This window comes from Erinaceus europaeus, chromosome 1 (genome assembly GCF_950295315.1).
Source record: "Erinaceus europaeus chromosome 1, mEriEur2.1, whole genome shotgun sequence".
NCBI lineage: Eukaryota > Metazoa > Chordata > Mammalia > Eulipotyphla > Erinaceidae > Erinaceus > Erinaceus europaeus.
The window spans coordinates 148,104,922-148,128,797 of record NC_080162.1 but is presented as its reverse complement, the minus strand read 5'-3'; the positions used below and the strand labels follow the sequence as shown (position 1 = coordinate 148,128,797).

General features: G+C 44.0%; 1 protein-coding gene across 3 annotated transcripts in view; it reads left to right on the top strand.

Annotated features, from left to right (window-relative positions):
• Nucleotides 1-23,876, top strand: part of EPHB1 (EPH receptor B1) — a 528,699-nt gene that overhangs the window by 421,118 nt on the left and 83,705 nt on the right. For all 3 annotated transcript variants that reach the window (XM_007521793.2, XM_060196901.1, XM_060196900.1), the window contains one exon: nt 14,870-14,992. In XM_007521793.2, the coding sequence (XP_007521855.2) occupies nt 14,870-14,992 (123 nt within the window). The remainder of the gene's footprint in view (nt 1-14,869; nt 14,993-23,876) is intronic.

Genomic DNA, 23,876 nt, shown 5'->3' with positions numbered 1-23,876 from the left:
TCTTTGCCTTTTATAGATGTCCTTCCCTTCTATTCATACCTGTCTTCTTCTTCTTTTTGTTTTTAAAAAGAAGTCTTTGTATATTAACAAAAAAGAGAAGTTGTATACCACTCTTGCATATAAGATGCCGGGAATCAAACTCAGGGCCTCATTCTTGAGAGTCCAGCCTTTATCCAGTGTGTGGCCTCCTGGGATGCAACTGCCCTCTTCAAAAAAATTTGTTTTTAATGATTTAATATTGATTTACAAAATTACAAGATAGCAGGGGTGTAATTCCATACCTTTCCCACCACCAGAGCTCTGTGTCCCCATTCCCTCCACTGGAAATTGCAGTAGTTCTCCTGAGGTCACAGACATGGGTTGACTAATTAATATATATATTAATATATATTAATTATATATATATTATATATATATCCATCCATTTTTTTCTATTGTCCTGCCTTCTCTTCCTTTCTAAGTCACACCTACACTGGTTACTACTTACAGATGTCCTTCCTTTTTTTCCTCTTCTCTCTCTGGGTCCTGATGGAATTGGAGTTCAGAGCTCTCTGGTCATCTTCCCCTAACATTTCTCCCCCTCTGGGAGTATGGACCACAATTCTTTATGAGGTGCAGAAGGTGGGAGTTCTGGCTTCTGTAATTGCTTCTTGGCTGGGCATGGGTGTTACAGTCTTGAGCCTGACTCCTCCCTCACCCAGGCGCTGTGAACCCATCATCTGGTGCACTGTCCAGCACCAGTGCACTTCCTCCCAAGGGCCTTTAGCACTCCAGCTAAAGCCCTTGGTGCTGGAGAAATGGGGTTGAGGGAGCACAGATGGGGCAGGGGTGCAGGGGATGATGGAGTGGGTGCAGGGGGTACTTAGTACATGTCTAACAGAAGGGAAAACACAGGCCCTGGTCATAGTCAGCCATGGACTGAGGAGCCTCTTCTGTATCAAGGACCTGATTCTGAGAGCTTCCTTCTCTTCATGTCACTTGACAGCTGCTCTAGGAGGAAGGTATTAAACAGGAGCTTTACGCCAGTTTAGACAGGTCCTGGTCACAGGCGGCAGAGGTGGGATGCTCGCCCTGGAAGGCTGGTGTAAACCCCATCTCTATGTAGGTTGCAGGGACTCCTGAAGCTCCTGGTGGCTCCCAGTGGAAAAGGATGAGCCTGGGTCCCAGGTTGTCTGATGCTTCCCTTCTGCAGGAGGCAGGCAGGTGGGCTAGGGCTGGTTCAAGCGTAGTCATGTAACTGCCCCCAAATCACCCACAGACACATGCCTCACTGTGAGTTGTGGAGGACCCTTGGCTGTCTGAAGGGCACAGGATACTGTGGAGGTGTTGGGAGCCACTGTCTCAGGGCTAATGCAAACACTGCCAGTGTATGACAGAAAGATTTGCAAATGGAGCATCTCCTCCTGAAAGCACAGTGTACTCTCGAGACCACTGTTTTCTGTCCCTTCCCTCAGCTCAGGCCACAGTGAGCAGGCAAGTGAAGAGGGTGAGCAGTAGAGCTGGTTAAAAGAGTCCAGAGGGAAGCAGGGTGGGAAGGGAATTACAGGGTGTGCTGTTAGGATGAGTAGCCAAAGCCTATGGTTCACGGCAAAGGGTGCCTGGGCCTTGCGTGGAATCCAGTGTGCAGGCAGGAGCAGACAGGAGGAGGTTTGTACAGACTCTTTTTTAGTTTTATTTCATTTATTTACTTTTTCATCACCAGGGATTCATCATTCCATCATTCCAGGATGACTTTTTTTAGAGAGATAGAAGTAAAGAGGGACGGGGAGAGATAGAGATAGAGAGAGAGAGAGACTGAGAGACTGAGACCAGAGCACTGAAGCGTCTTTCAGCATGGTGGGGGCTTTGATCAAACCTGAGTCACACATATGGCAAAGCAGTGTACTGTCCAAATGAGCTATCCAAAAGAGCCCTTCATGGACTCTTGAGCTAGTTCTTAGAAGGCTGACTCAAAATGCCCTGGACAAGATGATCCAAATAGGTCAAGGTAGGCTTGGGGATCTATCTTTAGAATAATTTACAATAGAAAAAATAAAAGAACATCACCAAACTGTCTTGTAAAATCCAAGAACTAAAATGGCTATGGGGAGAACTAGGTTGAGGGGGCACACAGAACTCTGGTGGGGGGCAACTGGCATGTACCAAATATCAGTATGAAAATATTACTGAAATCTGACATCTCTGAAAAACAACATTAAATCACTAAGAAGAAGAATAGGAATTGTTCCAGTAGGTTTGTTGCTGCTAAGTAATTATAGGGTTCAGGCAAATGCATGTGATGCTGGTTGACACCTGGCTGACATCTGCGGTAGGGGAAGTATATAAAAAGGGATGCACAGGGAAGAAGATAAAGGCCTGTGAGAGGTGGAGGGTTTTCAGAGAGCAACCCTTGACAGAATCAGGTAGAACCAGAGGGCTATTATTCTGAAGCTTTGGAGGAAAAAAAAACCCTACCAAGTGGGGTATGTGCCCTAAATCTAGACCTTGGAAAGTACTCTTAATTTCTCATATAGTGGCAAAAGGCAAAGCACTAAGATTACAGAACAGAAGTGTCAGCTTGTAGAAACATAAAGAAGTAGGTGGGTTCTGGGCATCTAAACCAAATCCAGCCTTTTAAAAAATTTTTTATTATTAATTTAATAATGATTGACAAGATCATAGGATAAGAGGTGTACAATTCCCAACACCAGAGTTTTGCATCCCAACCCCTCCATTGGAAGATTTTCTATTCTTTTTTTGTTGTTGTTATTTTATTTAATAATGAAAGACAAGTCCATTGGATCAGAGAGGTACAATTTCACACAATTCCTACCACCAGAGTTCCATATCCCACTCCCTTCACTGGAAGCTTTCCTATTATTTATCTCTCGGGGAGTTATGGACCTAGGTTATTATGGGTGCAGAAGGTAGGTGGTCTGACTGGTAGGTCCATAACTGCTAGACATGGGCATTGGCATTCACTAAAAATGCAGCCCTAGATAAGCGAGTAGAAGTCCCCAGATTTTTTTTTTCTTTAGTAACTTGGTGTTGGTTCTCAATAATAACTGGGTTTGGTGGGCTCAGGCAAAAATTAGTAGAATCATGGACCCCTTGGAATATATCTAAAATAGATTTCCTAGATCCTTTCAACATGAAGACTCAAATTCTCATCTGCTCTATTCTTACATATAGCAGTTGATCCATACTTCCAGCCTGTTTCTGTCTTCCCCTGGTGGGGCCAGGCTCTGGAGAAGTGGTATTGCAGGACACATTGTTGAATTCATCTGCCCAGGGAAGTCAGGTTGGCATCATGGTAGGGTCTTCAAGTTGGTAGCTGAAAAGTATTAAGATATAAAGCAGAACAAACTGTTTAATAATCAGGAACCTGGGGCTGGGTGGTGGCGTACCTGGTTCAGCTCATTCTTCTTCTAGCATTTGCCCTTCTTCCGTAGCCAGTCAACAGCGTCAGGTTGAGCCTGATGTAAAGTTTCGAGACCTCCTTTGAATCTGGAGAGGTGGCAGTTGTTGACTATGTGGGTCATAGTCTGTCTGTAGCCGCAGGGGCAGTTCGGGTCATCTCTGGCTCCCCAGCGATGGAACATAGCGGCGCACTGGCCATGGCCTGTTCGATAGCGATTGAGGAGGGCCCAATCATAATGTGCTAGGTCAAAGCCGGGTTGACGATTGCAGGGGTCTGTGATGAGGTGTTTGTTCTTTACCTCAGCTGACTGCCAACTCTGTTTCCAAGAGTCTGGAACAGAGAAGTTCAGTGTAGGCGTAGGGGACCAGATTGGGTGATGAGACGTCAAGCGTTGGACAGGGTGGGCGAAGATATCCGCGTATATTGGCAGGTCCGGTCGAGCGTAGACGTGGGAAATGAACTTAGATGATGCCGCATCCCGACGAATATCTGGCGGGGCGATGTTGCTAAGAACTGGCAGCCATGGAACCAGGGTGGAACGGATGGTTCCAGAAATTATCCTCATGGAGGAATATAATTTGGAATCGACCAAGTGGACATGGGGGCTACGGAACCATACTGAGGCACAGTATTCTGCAGTGGAATAGCATAATGCCAGAGATGATCATCGTAGTGTGGAAGCGCTCGCGCCCCATGAGGAGCTGGCCAGTCTTGCAATGATGTTATTCCTCGCGCCCACCTTTGCTGCAGTTTTTATGAGATGTTCAGCTCATAGTGCGCAAGGACTCGAGTTCAAGCCCCCGGTCCCCACCTGCAGGGGGAAAGCTTTGCAAAGTGGTGAAGCAGGGCTGCAGGTGTCTTTCTGTCTCTCTCCTTCTCTCTATCCCCCCTTCCCTCTCAGTTTCTGGCTGTCTCTATCCAATAAATAAAGATAATTAAAAAAAATTTTTTTTAAAATAATCAGGAACCTATATGTAAGATCTGAGCCCACCAAATCCAGTTATTATTGAGAACCAACACCAAGTTACTAAAGAAAAAAAAATCTGGGGACTTCTACTCGCTTATCTAGGGCTGCATTTTTAGTGAATGCAAAAGAAAAATGCAGATGTAGCATATTTTTATTTTGGGAAAAGACATGTTGATCTCTTAAGACACTGTAAAATGTGTGCAGAGTACTTTACAATGCCTTAAGAGATCAAGTATTTTTCCAAAGAAAGAGGGTTAGTGAAGCTGTCAGCTAGAAAGAAGTCGCTACTCTATTGTAGTCTTTGTCCAATTCTATTGTTAGTCTGTTTGATTGTTTTGCTTTGTTTTTTAATTCATAAGTCAGTTACAAACCTAGGGATGCTTATCAAGTTTGGAGGTAACAGTTGGACAGCATAACTCACACACAAGAAGGCAGAATCACAATTCAAAACTATACACCAGCTTTGAATGCTAATTTGAAATCTGTAAGACAAAATGTTAGAGGGATAAATGTAGAAGCTAGTGTGTTGTCTAAAATGAAAATAAAACAGTGCAAAGGGAAGTGGTCTGACTTGTTCTATATATGTGTGGGGAAAAATGTAGGTGTTTTAGCTGACTACATCCTTTACAACTAATTAGAAAAGGTATGTACTGTTACCAGTACAGAATAAATTTACAAATGACCACTTCTGGACAATTTCTGTGCTCAGCACTTTGCCTTTGTAAACACACGCAGTCTTCTAACTGTCCCATGAGGTAGCATTTGCATATACTTTTTATTGCATGTGAAGAAAGAAAGCCTCAGGCAGGACAAATAACTTGCCCAGAGACTTGAATGAATGATTTTGCAAAGCAATGTTTTTTAAAGGAATTTTTTTTCATGTGTGATTAAAGTGGTTTACAAGATTATAGGAATACAGGGTATAACTCCACACTGCACCCACCACTGAAGTTCTGTGCCTCCACCCTCCCAAGATAGCCACCACAGTTCTCACAAAGTCACAGAGACCGTTTGTTGTGATTTTTTTTTTTTTGCAAGTTCAGGTATTTCAGTTCTGTAGATTCTGCCTATGAGTAAAGCCACCTTGTAGGTGTTTTTTTGCCTATTTATTTATTTATTTATTTTGGTAAGAATAATCATATCCTCTGATTCTATCCATTTTATCCCAAAGGACTCAATAGTATCTTTGTTGTTACACAGTAGTATTTCTTTATAATTTTTTTTGTTTTATTGCAAAGTAGTATTTCATGGAATACATATCCCATAACTTCATTAGCCAGTCATCTGTTGATGGGCATTCAGTTTACTTCCAATCTCTGTCTATGATGATAATGCAGCTATGAACATAGGGGTGCCTATGTCCCTTTGAATTAGTGCTTGAATGTCCTTTGGATAAATGCCTAGGAATAGTATTGCCAGATCATTTCTGTTTTTAATTTTTTAAGGACTCCGTACAGTTTTCCAACGAACCTGTACTGGGTTGTATTCCCACCAGTAGTGTAACAGAGTTCCTTTTGTAGAGCAATGTTCTAAAGTCATGTTTATTGACTCTGGTGCCATTTAAAGTTTAATTCAGAGGTGGTAATGACCTAACATGCTGTCCTCTCTGTTCATGTAAAAATACATCTAAAGTGGTATTCTTGCTTCTGGGACTCCCATTTTTTAAATATTTTATTTATCCAATTATTTATTTATTTGTTCTAATGAGAGAGATACAGAGACCAGAGCACTGCTCAGCTCTGGCTTATGGTGGTGTTGGGGATTGACACTGAGACCTCAGAGCCTCAGACATGAAAGTTTTTTGTATAAACATTATGCCATCTCCTCAGCTCCTGGGGCTTTCATTTCAAGGAGGATTATGCTAGCCAAGCACTTTTCCAGAGAGAAGCAGCCTCCCTGTGGCAGGTGCCAGGTCCTAATCTAGCATGGATGGGAATTGGAAACACCATTTTGATGCTGGAGAAATAAATATAGGTGGTGTCCTGGCAATGGCCAGGGCTGCCACCACTGTGCTGTTGTGTGGGTCGTGAGGTTAAAGGCCCCAGCAAGGGAGACATCCAAGCAGGCAGACTTGGATTCAGCACAGCAACATGTGGTCCTCCCACATCCCCTTCTCCCCACACTGGAGCTGCCCAATACACAGACATAGGCAGGCTGCTTTGTGACAAGCTGAGCTCTGTCCTCGGAAGCCCTACAGAAGAACAGCAAACGATGCTGGGAGAAGGATGGAATCTGGGTGGAATGAAGGTAGGAGGCTTCTAGATGGAAGGTTGGACTTAGAGTCTGAAACACTTTGGGGCCCTTAACTCAAGTTTCCTTAGCTCTGGATGGTTGTTTGTTTCAGATCTGTAGAAGACACACACCTGCCCTCTGGAAATCTCCTTGGGACACCAGGGTAAAAGAGAGGATGACCTGGAGGAGGGACAGTGACCATGGGAATTACAGTTACCACTTCTGGAAACAGTGGGAGTGTTTGCAATTGGGCACCAGTAAATTGGAGCCTATGGAAAGAGGAGGAAAGCTCCCCCCCCCAGGTGCAAGAGTGGCTTAGCTTTCAGTGGGTGCTTATTAAATGTTGGATAAATTTAATGAGCTGGCACCACCCATGTGCCTGCTGCTGGCTCTCAGCCAGAGCCTCTGCAAGGCACGTTAACTCTTTCAGTCTCAAGCACAGTAATGATGGTTCTGGGTTCCCAGCAGACCTGCAGTGACTAAGTGTGTGGATCTTGCTGGGGAGGCCAGTCTGTCCTGCTCAATGATGCCCAAGGGCAGGGATTCATTTTCTTAAACTCCTCAACAACACAACAAGGGACTTTTCCCACTTGTGTGTGCATGTGTATTAGGCAATACACAATGTGGCAATACGCAATGTGGCTTTAAGAGAAAACCTTGAAATCCTAGTGAAGCTCCCAAGCATAAGGTGGGTGGAAGGCCCTTCTCAAGTTCACAGCCTTGCCACACAGCCTGTTTTTCCACCTTCGGCATCTTCACCCTCTTGGCTCCTTCCTGGCCTGTGGTCTTACATTGAAAAATCTAACCCACCAGTGTCTTGGGTTGGGTTGGGTTGGATTTGACTCTTTGAATACAGGTGGAACAACCTGTCTTTGATGCCCATTTATCTTTTTTGTTGCCTTCCACCTCAGAAAGAAATGATTGTTCTCTGGGGCCTGGCATTGGTGCACTCAATTGAGCACACATGTCACCATGCTCAAGGACCTGAGTTCAGATGTTCAGTCACTAGCTACAAAAGGATATTTCAGGAGCAGTGAAGTAGATCTGCAGGTTTCATATCTCTTCTCAATTTCTCTCTGTCATAACAAAAAGAAGGAAGAGGAGGAGGAGGAAAGAAAAAGGGAAAAAAAAAAGGCCACTGGGAGTGGTGGATTTGTGATGCAGGCACCAAGTCCCAGCAACAACTCTGGTGGTAATTTAAAAAAAGAAGGCAAGGAGCCAGGTGGTGGTGCACCTGGTTGAGCGTACATGTTACAATGCACAAGGACCCAGCTTTGAGCCCCCAGTTCCCACCTTCAGGGGGGAAGATTGTGAATGGTGGAGCAGTGTTCCAGGTATCTTATCTCTCTCTCCCTCTCTATCTCCCCCTACCTTCTTGATTTCTGGCTATCTCTACCCAATATATAAATAAATAATAAAGAAGAAAATAAGGAATATTTTCCTTTTGCATATCTTGGATGGAAACAAGGAATCATGTTAAGTCAGCATGAGTTTTCTAAGTTCTAGACACTCCTCTGCTTCCTCTGTGCATTCAGAGTCTGTAATTACATATGCAACTCCCCAGGCAACAGGCTTTCTTCCCCACAGCCCTCTGACCTGATTAATAATGCCAGCTGCAGTGGAGACTAGGAGATACCTCACCCAGTGTAAAGCACATGCATTACCATGCCTGAGAGCCTGATTTTCATGGAAAAATCCAACCACTCAGTGTCTTGGGTTTGGCTTGGCTCTTGGATGCCACCACATGAATGATGATGGAATAGTGAAGTGGTATCTCTCTTTCTCTCTACCTCTCTATCTCTATGTCTCCTTCAATCTAAAATGAAAAATACTGAGTCTGCCAGGAAAAGAAGAATCATGTGGATGTGGAGCCCTAGCAATAACTCTGGTGTCAAATTAATTTAATTTAATTAATTAATGGATCAGTGATACCAGCAACTTTTCCATGAATGATCATGTGTTCCAAAAGTCTTGATTCTAGCATTCTTTACACTGATTTGGATTCTTCTTGTCCCTCTAATTTCTCAGCTTTCATTGCTCATGCATGCTATCTGTTCTCCCACAACATCTCTCTTGCAGTTTTCTTTGTGACACTCTAAAAATATGTAATTACTCAGACAAGCCCAGAGCCATTTCTCCAGCCTCCAGGTCCTTCCCCATAACAGTGCATGTGGGGCTGTGGCTTCTGGCAATGAGCCTCCAGTGCCCTCACGTCAGTGTGTCCTCTCCCCACTGATGGGCAGCTGTTAACTGGCACTGATCCATTGGCATTGACCCCAGAGCCTCTGGTCTATAATCAAGGTTCTTCCCCTCTCATCCATGCTGTTCCAGCCCTCACCACCACCCTCTGTGGCCCATTATAGTCATTCATACCCTCACACTCATACACTAACAGATACCTCTCTCTGATGGTCTCTCCTGACACCTCGGACATCTCTGTCTCTCTCCAATGCAGGGGTCTATGGCTTGTCTTTTTAGAATTCTGACCTTGATAACTGACATACATAGTTGCCTTCTCTGGCTTCTGAAGAACTAACATGTTGTTTCTGGGTGTTGGCTTCTGAGTCCAAACTCTCCCAACACCCAGACCCCCCAACCTACTTGGCTCTAGTGCTCCCCATGAAGCTTTGATATTCATTATACTGGATCTTTTACTAGCCTTTCTTCCTCCCTCCCTCCCATATCCCTCTGTCCCACTGGTCTTCCTTTCTTTCTCTCTGTCTCTTACTATTTTTCTTTCTTTCTTCTTCTCTTCATCTATTCCTCTCTTTCTATCTTTTCTTTCCTCTCCTTTCCCTTCCTTCCTTTCTTTCCATCACTTGTTTTTTCACATATATAATTTTTTTATTTAACAAAGGAGACATTAACAAAACCATAGAATAAGAGGGGTACAATTCCGCACAATTCCCATAACCCAGTCTCCATATCCCATCCCCTCCCCTGATAGCCTTCCCATACTCTATCTCTCTATCTCTCTGGGAGTATGGATCCAGGGCTGTTGTGGGTTGCAGAGGGTAGAAGGTCTGGCTTCTGTAATTGCTTCCCCGCTGAACCTAATCAACACATATATAATTTATTGGATAGAGACAAGCAGAGAGAAATTGACAGGGAAATGGGAGGTAGAGAGAGAGAGAGAGAGAAAGAGATACCTGCAACTCTACTTCAGCACTAGTGAAGCTTCCCCACTGTAGGTAAGAACTGGGGGCTTGACCTCGCATCTATGTACATTGTAATGTGTGTTTTTTTTCACATAAAAAGAGAGAGACAAAGGGCTGGGTGGTGACACACCTGGTTGAGCACACATGTCACAATATGCAAGGACCCGGGTTTGAGCCCCTAGTCCCTATTGCAGGGGGAAAGCTTTACCAGTGGTGAAGCAGGGCTGCAGGTGTCTTTCTGTCTCTCTCCCTCTCCATCACTCCCTTCTCTCTCGATTTCTGACTTCCTCTGTCCAGTTAATAAAGGTAATAAAAACATAAAAGAGAGAGAGACAAAACTTTTCCTAGTGTGGTGTGAACTGTGCTCAAAAGCCTCACACTCCAAGTAGACTCTCTTGCTAGCTCTTATGTTTCCTGCCTGTACTAGAAGACTGAGAGAAACATTTTATCTTCATTACATTTTAGTCCTCCAGTGAAGCCTACTGCTTAGGACAGGGCCTCCCCGGCCCTGTCCTGTTTCATTCTGAATCCCTGGCACTTGCTCTAAGAGGTCCTGCTGACTGATTAAGTGCATCACACATGGGTAAGCACCCCCAGAATTTGTTCCAGTCTTTTCACTTTTGACTAACCCTGACTGACTGATACAGGGTCTCTGAGAACAGTCTGGAGACTCTTCTGCTTCAAACACCAGTCCACGAGGCGAGCAGGCTGTGGTTAATGGCAGAGCCCTGTCTCTCCAGACCTCATTTCTTTAAAGTCTTGGTTCTTATACAAGATCTGGAAAATCTCTCAGGACCAAGGCTTTAAACAATCCAGCTTCTGATCCACACCCTCATCCTCACCCCACCTTAAACCAGAACTCACATGGCTCTAGATTCAAACATAGCACTTTCATGCCAAAGGTATGTAACCTGTGTTAAAAAAAAATAATGGGAGACTGTAAAACACGATCAGTGTGTAATGCAAAAATAATTAGCATGTGAAGCATTGTGCAGAGCATTATAAAATGCCTTCCATTAGAGTGCCCCATTCCATCAGCGATGATCATTACTGCCACTAATAATATTTCCCCAACACTCACAATCGGAGAACATCTCCCGAGCCCTTGCTCTGAATGTTTGGCTGTTCCTTGTCTCTCTGCAGCTGACTCCAGTTCCTTATTCACTGTCTGGTGATTCATTGCACTAAATACCATTTCCCTGATAATTAAAAACTGCTCACTGGCAAGGGGTGGGGGTGCAGGAGCAGGCGTATGCAGGATTTATGCAGAAACACACAATGAGGCCAAAGACAAATGACCGGCGCTGCCTTGCTGAAGGCTGGCTTCTAGCTATTATGTTTTTTCTCATCATCTTCTGGGGATGGGAGAGAGGCTGGCTGGGATGCAGCAAAAGTGGAGAAATGCTCCTTGTGCTGATGATGAGGTGTACACAAAGACAGTCATTATATACACAGCCAAATCACTCTCCCGAATCAGGATGGATGGATGTCTGCCCTGGCCAGAGGATTCAGGCCAGAAACATTGCCCAGGTCCATCCTGATGGATCCTCTTTGGAGGAAAAGGACTGGGTTTGAGTCAATCATCAGACTCTTTGCCATTTTCTTTAACTCTTCCTCAACTACATTCTTCTAGAATAAGATATTCTCTATATATTCTCTCTCCTCTCTCTTCTCTTTCTTCTCTCTCCTCTCTCTCCTCTCTCTCTCCTCCCTGCCTCTCTCCAGAGAGGCAAAGACAGAAAGAGACCACAGCATTTAAGTTTCCTCCAATGTGGTGGGGACCAGGCTTGAACCTGGGTCATGTACATGGCAAAGCAGTGCACTATCCAAGAGAACTATTTTGCTGGTCATAGTCCTCAGATTTCTGATTTCAGTTTTCCTTCTTCAGTGTAAAAACAATTTCATCAATATCAGGGAGAATGAGTACTGACCCTCCTCCTCCCCCTCCTCCTGCTTTTGATAAAGTGGAGGGAGGGAGGGAGGGGCCAATAGTTTCCTTTAATGTGGTAGAGACCTAGATCCAACCTGGATCATGTACATGGCAATGCAGTGCACTGTCCCAGAGAGCTAATTCACTGGCCCTGGTTTGTTTGTTTGCTTATAAATGTTTTAAAATATTTATTCCTTTTTGTTGCCCTTGTTTTGTTGTTGTAGTTATTATTGCTATTATTGATGTCTTCGTTATTGGATAGGACAGAGAGAAATGGAGAGAGGAGGGGAAGACAGAGAGGGGGAGAGAAAGATAGACACCTGCAGACCTGCTTCACAGCCTGTGAAGCGACTCCCCTGCAGGTGGGGAGCCAGGTGCTCGAACCCGGATCCTCAGGCTGTTCCTTGTGCTTTGCTCCATGTGCGCTTAACCCGCTGTGCTACCGCCCAACTCCCTGTTTATAATTTTTATTGTATCTCTTTTTTTTTTGCAACCAGGGTTGTCACTGGGTTTGCTGCCTGCACGACTCCACTGCTTCTAGTGATTTTTCTCTTTCCTCTAGATAGAGAGTGAGAGCGAGAAAGTGAGAGAGAAAGAGAGACAGAGAGAGAGAGACTATAGCACTACTCCACTGCTTATGAAACTTCCCCCTGAAGGTGTTCCCTTCATGTGGTAGTGGTCTGGGGCTTGAACTGAGGTCCTATTGCATCACCCCTTCTGGCCTCCCTGTATCCTCCTTGGCTTCTTCTATGACAAGGAAAGCCCCTAACCCTGGGAAACCCCCCTCCCCCCACCAACAAAAGAGCAATGTAGCAACTCTGTCTCTGTGAATGAGCTGCACTTATCACCAAAGTGTGAACTTCCCTGCAAGTTCCCACAGCTGCTGGCATTTCAATGACCCAGGAGAACTGTGTCACCATCAAAAGCAGACACATTCCCTTCTATGCCTCACCTTTCCCGGAAATACTGGGCGTCCATAGCTGTGCAGCTCATTAGCTCAGAGTCCTCTCTCATTCATCCTCATCCATGTCTTCACTCTCAAGCCATTCATTACAGCACAGCCTAGATTGTTTAATTAGTTTCCACGCAAGAGCTCCAGTAGGACAGCTTAGCGTCTACCATTTAACAGCCCTCGATCTAAAATAACAAGGTAGTTATTCTTAAAATAACTAATAGAACGCTAAGCGGGCTTATCTCCCTCACTGCCCAGCCCACCCCACTTCCTCTTCCTGCCTCCCCAAACATTCCTGGAACCATGTGCTGAGGATAATGATGATAAGTGTGTCCATCCACCCGCCCTCCCTGGCAGCATGCCCTGTGCTGGATCTGTCATTTGCAATGTTCTTTTGCTGCACCCAGCTGCCCTGGGAGGAGGCCCTTAGCCCTTCCCCTGGTGCAGAGGGGAAGAGTCAGCAAAAAGGTGTTTGTAAATCCAGGCCCCACACCTGAGCTCTCTCCACCCTCTCAATGTCAGTAAGTTTTCAGTAACTCTTTCTCCTCATTTGTGCTCTAAATGAGAAAGACACCAGGTAAGAAATAGCTGCCTCCATCTCTGTTTGACCATTGTTAAATCAGAAACTCTCAGTGCCACCTCTACACCCCTCTGCTCCCTGCTATGCTTCCCATCCTGGAATAGAATGTTCTATATATGAAGCTGAGGATCTCTCTAATTGTTCTGTCCAGATTTCAGTGACCAAAGTCCAAGACTGATGTTCTCAGTCCTAAGTTTCCAAGGAACATTCTAGGGTGGTGTTTGCCCTGCTAAATAAGCCGTCTTGCAGTCCTTATATAATGACCAAAATAACCCACCTTTCAGCAAACAACCAGTTCTCTGGACAGGTCACCTGGCTCTCTTTGGCTTTAAGAAATCCTTCTTCAATCCTTTGCTGTTTCTTCCTTATCTTTTTAGACTGTACAAAAGTACTTCCAATGCATACCTGAATTAGTAACTAAGGCAACATTGGCTATGGAGCCACTAGAAGTTTTTTTGATAATAAATGTCAAGATTAGCCTATGTATAAATGACTGGGAATCAGCATTAAGAGGGGTATGGTGCTCAAAAGGCAGAGCTGGGGCCTTCTCCCTGGCTATAGAGTACTTGTCTCTATTCAGTTCTGCCCATCCTACCTGCTGGATCCTCCACAGAGGTAGCTGGGACAGCAGACAGTAGCAGGGACAACTATCCCCAAGGCTGTTATTCTAGATGGCATGCTTTGAGTTGTACAGCACTTTGCTGCCCACTATACCACCACCATGTAAACCATTCCTGAGCTTTGCCTAGTGACACATCAAATGTGTTGAAAAAAATCACACTGAATAAATTTATTTTTCTCTTAGATTCTATTTGCTTTCCATCCCCTCCCCTGCATTTTCTGAGTGTGTGTGTGTGTGTATTTTTTTCTGCAGTGACAATTCTCCATTTTGTCCCCATGCACTCCTATTTGTCTTGTCATTATAAACATCTGGGACAAAGTCTATATTCCTTTGTGTGTTTCTCTTGTTCCACTTTATTCATTTGTTCATCCTCAGTGTGTCTGTCAGCATGGGTATTTAATTACCATGTTTTCTCTTATCCCACCTCATTTTATTTTTCTATATAGACTTTGCTTTTTTTTTTCTACCAGTATTTACTAAGCACTCCTCTATGTGTTCCTTTTCTGGTATGCCTCCTGGGCACATCTAGCTTTGGAATTCTCTAATGACAATCTCTCTCTTTGCTTTTAAGAAAAAAAAAAAAAAACAATCCTCATCCTTCTTCCAGCCTGGACACAACCGTCAGTTATAACCTTAACCGTGGCCTCCACTCAGAAAACGTGTCAAGTTGATAAATATTGATATCTACCCCGTCATTTACCACCACTTTGCTGCTAATGCATTGGGTTGGCATCCATCAGCGTCTTTGCTTTCTGTGAGCACTCAGTGTGGGAACTGGTCCCGATTTGTCATTTAGAAGTAATCTGCTCCACATTTCATTGAGAGCTCAAGAAAAGAGGAGAAGTAAAGGACAGAGAAGCAGGCTAGCATGACCCCAAGAGAAGGGAGTTGGGGAGGCCTAGCAATAGCAGCCCAATATGTAGGGAAGACATTCTCCACTGTGCTCTAACTGCTGGGAACACCAGCCAGGGCTTAATGACCACCATGTCCACTGTGGGATGTTAACCGTCCTTATCTCCTCCAACAAGGCTCCCCAGGGATGAAGATCTACATTGACCCCTTCACTTATGAAGACCCCAATGAAGCTGTCCGGGAGTTTGCCAAGGAGATTGACGTCTCTTTTGTGAAAATTGAAGAGGTCATCGGAGCAGGTATGCCTCTTCTCTCCCGTTATTTCTATTCCCTTGGTGTCTTGTCTTCTTCCTCTTCTTCCCACTCTGTTTGGTGTTCTCTTCTCACACAAAAATTCATCTCAAAGGGAGAAGAGCTTCTACTGTCTTTCTTCCCAGGTTTAGAGCCATCTACAGTGTATGACAAGGATTCTTTTGAGCAGCTTGATCACAGTGAGCAAGTGTGTCTGTTGTTGCTGGAAGCCAGTGGTAGTGTTAAAAGGTTCAGAAATAGCTCTGGATCTGGACTTCCCAATTCAGAAAAGAACAAAGTCTCTCAGTGCTCAACTAAGAAGGTTTTCAAAGAAATCCAGATTTTTTTTTTAAGCTATTCTAGTGTCTCACTCATTGACAATAATCTCTCCATGGTCTTGGGCCAAGATGTCTTCCATTCTTTTTAGTTCTGTTTTTCCTACATACATGCATTTGGAGACAGGTTATAGTGAATGGGAAAGGGACCCCTGCAATCAAAAGAAAACCCACCCACAGCCCTGTTTCTCCAAGAGAATTGATACGGATCAAACACCAGGAAAATGTCACTTCCCAGAAACACAGGTGCTCTCAGTCATCATCCTTTTATACTGGCAAAAAAAAAAAAAAAAAAAAAAAACAAGTGTAGCAGAGAACTCACTACCTCAGAAGCTCTTGGGCAATCCTTCTTGAAAAAATGGACCAAGAGCATTCATCTTGCTTGGATGGATTGGCCACTGAGTCAATTTTTCAATGCACTAGCCATGGTAGTATTAATGATACTCCCAAGTATCTTTACTTTTTAAGTGATTGCTTTTATCTCTCTTGTTCTGCCTTTTTTGAACCTCTCAAAAGTCATGTTTGTGCTATGTTCCCTTTGGCTACTTTTCTTCTAGAATATTCTTTGTCTTGTCTTTTTTCAACTCTTATTAGCTATTGCCAGACATCTCTTCACTCCTAAACTATGGTCTCCTTTTAGATCCTTTGTTTGAAAATGTTCATTTATATCAACATTTGGAGGGCATTGGAGTTGCCTCTCCTGGTGACATTTTTGCTTACTACAATATGCTTAGTCAAAGTCTTATGGCCTGTCACTTCATATATAATGTTTAGGAGGAGAGTCCCCGCCCTTCCCTTCACTACTTCTTAATGCACTGAGGGGTCAAAAAGCCATCTGTGAAACTGAAAGTCACATTTGAGAACTCGCCCCATTAGGCCACACATTTCCATGCTCTGCTTGCCCTCTTAAAGAGCTCTGGCATCATGAACATCACATAAGTGGTGCAAGCACTTTCTCTACCAAGAACTTCCACTCTCTTCCTACCCCCAGCCCTGCCAGAAGTTGCAGCCAAACCACCACAATCAGATCTCCATGTGTCTGTATGTGTTTCCCATTGACGTTCACTGAATACACTACTGAACCACAATGTTCACATCCCTGCAGATTTTCTCTACCCCTTAGATGCTGACATAGCAGATGACTTGGATTATTCCAAGTGGCTCAAAGTTCCCCAGTGAACCTGGGTGTTGGGGAAAACAGACTCTCCTTTCCTTTGACCTGTATGGTTGTGCTATGGAACAGGGGTGCTGTAGATATTCTTGCTATTATTTTTTAACTAGCGATTCAATAATGATCAGCAACACTGTGGGATAAGAGGGACACAATTGCCACCACCAGAGTGCCATATCCCACCCCTCTCTACTGGAAGTTTCCCTACTCTTTATCCTTCTGGGAGTATGGACCAAAGATCTCTATGGGGTGTAGAAGATGGGAGTTTGGGCTTCTGTAATTGCTTCTCTGCTGTACATGGACTTTGGCAGATTGATTCATACCCCCAGCCTGTCTCCATCTTTCTCTAGTAAGGTAGGGTCTGGGGAGGTGGGGTTCCAGGACACACTGGTGAGGCTGTTTGCCCAAGGAATTCAGGCTGGTGTCATGATAGCATCTGAAACTTGGTGGCTGAAAAACATTAAGATATAAAGCAGAATAATTAGCTTAATAATCAGGAACCTAAAGACAAGAATCATTTGTGTCAAGTGCTAGATCAAAGTTTTCTGGGCTGTGTTTCTCTTCAGAAGGCACCCTTCAGACCCTGCATCCAACTTTGGCAGCAGAGGAAAAGAGTGTTTTCTCATTTTATCACCCTGCCTAGGCAGAGAATCACAATTTGGGTTGAACTCATCAACTCCTGGAGGCATAGAGGGCAACAGCTGATGACTCTGCTGTATACTTCCCCATCCACTTAAAAATATATATTTATTTATTTACTAGTGAAAGAGAGAGAGAATGAACCAAAGCATTAAACTGGCACATGTGCTGGAGATCAAACTCAAGACCTCATACTTGAGAGTCTAAAGCTTTATCCACTGCACTACCATCTACTTTTGTGTAGTCCATTTTTGTGTGTCCATTTTGTGTAGTCCATTTTGTGTAGTCCATTTTTGTGTGTACATCCTGCCCAGAGAAGACTGTCCTCCTCCAGACCTACCCACTCAGAGAAGGTTCTGTCACCCTCTTGACTCACATAGTTCAGAGGAAGAGTTGAGATATTTGGTGGTTTATAGGATTCCTGACAGTGTGGAATACAGACCTCTGCCCAGCTGCTTCTCACCACCCTCTGCAACTCCACTGTAATTTGATAACAGTTTGGACAGAATTATATTTCCCTGGCTGGAGTCAAACAACTTCTGTCCCCTTGTTCTAGTTCATTCTCCCCTACTCTTGCTTCTCCTACACCCTGCTTCACGGACGGTGACTTCAGTTTGCACTAAGAGAGCAGGGGTGAAGGTCGAGTTTGAGGGGGAATATAATCTTATAAATGGTATGTCAGACATTGTTTCCCTTATCCCTCTGGCTGATCTGGAGCAGAGGGCAAAATCTGGGTTGCAGAATGGTCACAAAACATGAAAGAATCAGTAGTCATTTATTCTTACTTTGTTGGTTGTTTCTTTTTCTCCCCTTCCTCCCTTCAGTTGACACGTTCTTATTGAAAGCCTCCTGCATGCTGGATATGGCAGCTCCAGATGAACACACAGCCCCCCTATGCAGGGTTCTGACAGTCACAGTGGGAAGTAGGCCAGTCACATGCTAACTCCTTTACACCATGCTCAGCTCAGGCATACATATAATGCATTGGGCTGGCACAGAGCGGTGTTCAGCTTCTGCTACTCAGAACAGTTAGGAGGATGGGAATGCTTCACGAAAGATAAAATGTTTAATCTAAGTTTTCAAAGATGAAGAAAAGCAAGAAAGTAAGCCCTTCCTACCCACTAGGGGTATGGATCCGGCTGGGGGTATGGATCCACCTTCCAACATCCATGTCCAGTGGAGAAGCAATTACAGACACCAGAACTCCCAAAAAGGAAGGACATCTGGAAGTAGTACCCAGTGTAGGTGTGACTTAGAAAGGAAGAGAAGGCAGGATTATAAGCAAAATAGGTGGATGTGTGTGTGTGTGTGTGTGTGTGTGTGTGTGTGTGTGTATGGAAGAGAGAGAGGGAGAGAGAGAGAGAGAGGTGTAGAGAGAGAGAAAGTGTTATAGAAATAACAACCCATATCTGTGACCTTGGGAGAACTACTGTAGTTTCCAGTGGAGGGAATAAGGAAACAGAGCTCTACTGGTGAAATTATATCCTTGTTATGTTGTAATTTTGTAAATCAGTATTAAGTAACTAATAATAAACAAAATCTTAAAAGTAAGCTTTTGTGAAGCTCATTAGAAACATACAAAAAGGAAATATTTTCTTATTATATTCATTTGAATACACACACACACACTCACACACACACAGAAAGAGAGAGAGAGAGAGCTTGAGAAGAGAGGAAATGGGGAGGTAGACAGTGATAGAGACATCTTCAGCACAGCTTTGCCACTCTTGAAGCTTCTCCCTCCCAAAGGTGGTGATGGAGCAAGGTGTGGTTTGCACCCAGGTCCTTGTGAATGGTAACACAAGCAGTGAACCTGCATTTAAATAACTGCATCAATCTAAATGAGAAAGTGTCCAGATGTGGGGAATGCAGTGACTCCTGGGCATGGGAACTAGAGTTGACAGGGGACATGTGGTATAGAGACTGTGGACATAAAAGAGGGCCACCAGGTGAAGGAATGTGGGGACAGTGAAAGCTATGCATTCAAGTAAAGGCTAATGGAGTCAAGTCTAGAAATATGAGATTAAAGAAATTTATCAACTGCCAACATTTCTTCTAAAGCTGCTGAGGATAATGAACAGAGGAATAGAAGTAACTAACTATGAGCCAGGTGTAACAGACTGAATTGTCATGAACTCATTAATCATTGTGTAATTATTAAGTTGAATGTTACTACTTTACCCAGGCTGGAGGTACTGTGGGAAGTAAAGAGCAAAGGTATGTGTTACTTCCACTCAAATGGAAGTCTTTGTTCAGCTAGGTGTCTGTTGCATTTGGTTGAAAGAAAGTAAGCTCTGAGAGAATAAAATGGAAAGTGAATAGACTTTGAGAGAGCAGAGAGAGGTACAATGAGGTTCTGATTCATTAAGACTTCTGATATTGGCCTAGTGAAAAGATGGAAGGCCTACCTCTACTCAAAAATAAAGGAATATTTACCCGGGGCAACAGATCATCTGATGTTTTTGAAAAATCAGCTTTTTGTAACTATGTGTCTGATCAATAGGAATTATCTCACAGGTCAAATCCAATGCTTTGCTTACTTCTTATTCCTGTTTTAATTGCCACAAGGGTTATTCCAAGGACTCAGTGCCTGCAGAATGAATTCAATGCCCCTGGAAACCATTTTTTCTTAATTTAGTTGTTGTTCCTTGTATTTTATTTAATAGGACAGAGAGAAATTAAGAGGGGAGAAGGAGGGAGTCAGGCGGTAGGGCATCGGGTTAAGTGCAGGTGGTGCAAAGCGCAAGGGCTGGCGTAAGGATCCCGGTTTGAGCCCCTGGCTCCCCACCTGCAGGAGAGTCACTTCACAAGCGGTGAAGCAGGTCTGCAGCTGTCTATCTTTCTCTCCCCCTCTCTGTCTTCCCCTTCTCTCTCCATTTCTCTCTATCCTATTCAACAACAACATCAATAACAACTACAATAATCCAACGACAACAATGATAACTACAATAATAAAGCAACACTGGCAACAAAAGGGAATAAATAAATAAATAAATAAATAAATAAATAAATATGGGAGAAGGAGATAGAAAGGGAGAGAGAAAGAGAGACCTTTGCAGTCCTGGTTCACTGCCTGTGAAACTTTCCTCCCTGGAGGTGGAAACTGGGAACTTGAACCTGGGTCCTTCGCATGTCCTCTACCAGGCAAAGGAGCTGACTTCATCAGTTTTAACTGCCAAGTAGTATTCTATTGTGTCTACGTACCGCAGCGTTCCTAGCCACACATCTGGAGTTAGACGTCTGGGTTACTTCCAAGACTGGGTTATTACAAATTGTAATAACATAGGTACAGCATGATTCATATTAGCCCAGATTGCAGACATTTAATTAGAGGGAGAAGGAATCTTTCAATGAGGAAGGGCAGATGAGGAGTTTGGAGAAGGGAGGCATCTGTAGTGTGTAACTATGGAAATGGAGCCAGCAAGGTCCAGTGTTCCTTTCTCTGAGAGAAAAGAATGAACTTCTTGGGGACAAGTCAGTAGGGAGACGACTCCTTCCATGACAGTGCTCAAGATACATATGGGCATCAGGGTGGCCCCATATGGCAGAGGAGTCAGAGCAGCAAGAGTTTTAAGAAGAGAAAAGTCAAATAGAGATTTTCAGTGATGTGGTTTAAAATCCTTGGCACATAGTGAACATTCTCTGGGTACATGCTGTTGTTAGTGGAGCATTACCACTCTAGGCAGGTTATTTCAGATACAGACAGAGGCAAAGATAGGCTGAGAATAGGACACCAGAGCTTTCTCTAAGTAGTGGGGCCAGGCTCAAACCTGGGAAGTGTGTAAGGCAAAGCAGGCACACTGTACAGTTGAGCTATTTTGCCAATTTATGCATACTTTGCAGGGATTGTCTTGTTTACCCTCATCTAGCATCGTGTGTGTGTGTGTGTGTGTGTGTGTGTGTGTGTGTGTGTGTGTGTGTGTAGACTGACAAGCAAACAACAATGTAGAGGTTATCTTGCCAAGAGCTGAAGTAGGGCCGGTGAACACAGTGCTCACACTCCCTGCCACTCTAGCTACTGTTGTGAAAAAGAGCAGTGAGGTGTTCAGCTGTGTTGCTTCTGATGGTAAAATGGCTAGCATTGGTGTGCCCAGGCTTCTTTTCTGGAAGTGACAATATGGTCCTAGAATTCAGGATGGCCATATGGTGGTGCTGCGAAAGCCATCCCACATTCTTTGGGGAGTTTGTTTTACCTAGAATACCCTGGACTCATCTTTTACTTCCTGTCTGGCATGTGTAGTTATCTGTCTACAGGAGGAGAACTGAAATATTCAGCATTTAAAGTATGTGTTTGCTCACATTATGGAAACTGTAAGCACCATCAACAGAAAACTCTGAGTGTCCTAGACAGTGATGTACCCAGTTGGATACACATGTTACCATGGACAAGAACCAGGGTTAAAGATCTCACTTCAAATCTAAGGGGTGAAGGGAGCTTCATGAGCAGTGAAGCAGTGTTGCACGCCTCTCTCTCTCTCTCTCTCTCTCTCTCCCTTCCTCCCTTCCTCTCAATTTCTCTGTCTCTATCAGAAAAAAAAAGCTATGAGAAAAGAGAAAAATAGTTTGATAATGTAGATATTTGGTATTACAGACACACTAGCTGTTAATCAGGTTCCATCTTATCTGTCAAATCCGGGAGCCAGGTAATTGGATCTGAGAAACTCCTCTGAGGCAGACTATAGCTGTGATCAATTAGTAATGTCTGTCCTGAGTGCAGGCTTAGCAGGAAGTGAAACACCTGCCACAGTTTTACTTACCTTGCACAGGCTGGTATGGGAAAACTTGCCTGGAATCCTACTGTAAAACCTAGTTTAAATTTACTCTTTAAAAGTTCCTTTTTTTTTTTTCTGGGGGAGCTTGAATTAGTAACTAGAAGCTCAACTTTCCTTCCCCCTAAGGCAATTTCTGACTTCAAAATATTGCTGGAAAAGAAAAAAAAAGAGTACAATTGTGTGTAAATTTGTGCCGCACACATCCAACAGCCAGCGCTTGAAATACCTGCCGGCAGGTCGGCTGTTTCATTTTCAAAAATTGAAACTTTTTTCCTTCTGATTTCATACATAATAGTCACGGCAGTTAATGCCACTGAACCACTCTTTCCTCTCTTCCTCATTTTGTCAGGGAAGGTAGTAGGCGTGAGGCACTGGCAAGGAACTGAAACTAGTAGGGGGCGATTTCAGTCGCTATTAGAACACAGTCTCGGGAACTGGCCCACTTAGTCTCAACTGGGAAAGTGGGAGCCAGGAGGCATCAGAATCACCTGGGGGCCATCTTAAAGCCCAGGTAGGCTGGGAGGGGCCATCTAGTGGACTCAGAGTCTAGTAGCCTAGGTAAAGCTGGGGAATATGCATTTACTTGCTTCTTTTCTTCCTTCCACTTCCTTCCTTTCTTACTTTTTCCCCACCCCTCTTTTTCCTTTCTTTTTCACCAGAGATCTGCTTAGCTCTGGCTGATAATGGTGCTGGGAATTGAACCTGAGACCTCAGAACCTCAGGCACGAGAGTCCTTTGCATAACTGTCTTGCTGTCTCTCCCCACAGTTCTACATTTTTTAACAAGTTCCCAAGGGGTGCTGGTAGCCTAGGGCAGGAACCACACTGTGAGAAGCCATGTTGACAGCTACTAGCTACCACTGAAGCCTGAGTTGGGACTGGATTCTAGCCTAGGGGTGAGGCATCCAGGTCAGATGGAAAGATGCCTGTCCAGCAGAGTCTAGCAGGAAGGAACATAACCCCACAGACTGCAGTGCTGCCTATCAAGGAGCTGCACAGAAAGGGCCAAACAGAGTCATGATCCTACCACTGCCCCTGTTTTCAGTATGGTGGTAATGTTTGATTTCATCAGTATAATGATTTCTTGTGTTTATTTTTTAAATAAAAATTATATATATATATATACATATACATATACATACACGCACACGCACACACACACACACACACACACACACACATACACAGAGAAACTGTGGGGCCAGGTGGTGGCACACCTGGTTGAGTGTGCATGTTACAATGTACAAATTCACAGTTTCAAGCCCCGGTCCCCACCTTCAGAGGGAAAGTTTTGCAAGCAGTAAACGAGAAACCTTCCCAAGCAATGACACAGGGCTGCAGTTGTCTCTCTGTCTCTCTCCCTATTTATCTCCCTCTTCCCTCTTGATTTCTAACTGTCTCTATCCAATAAATAAAGATAATAAAAAAATTAGAAAATAAGTTAACCCTTGGGGGGAAAAAGGATAAATTGAGAGGAAAAGCAGGAAGCAGTTGGTGGCAAATGTGGTTGATCACACTTGTTACAATGCTCAAGGACTCATGTTAGAGCCCTGACCCTGGTCCCCACCTGCAGGGCAAAAGCTTTCTGAGTTGTGAAGTAGGTCTGCAGGTGTCTCTGTCTCTCTCCCTCTCTATCTCCCCCTCCCCTCTTGATTTTTCTCTGTTCCTATCCAATAAAGAAAGATAATTTAATAAAATTTTTAGAAAGAGTGAGGGAAGGGGAGATAGGAAGAAAAAGAAAGACACCTGCAGTACTGTGTCATTGCTTGGGAAGGCTTCTCCTTTGCAGGGGTGGACCAAGGGTTTGAGCCTGGGACCTTGCACATGGTAATGTGTGTATTTAAACAGGTGCCCCACAATAGCCCCCCCCCAACCCCCAAGAAAATCCTATGGCTGTGATTTGGAGCACATGTAAGAGAGCGCTTTGTAGAGTTTAATCATGGCAAATCAGACCAGAAATCTTTAGTCCTGACCCT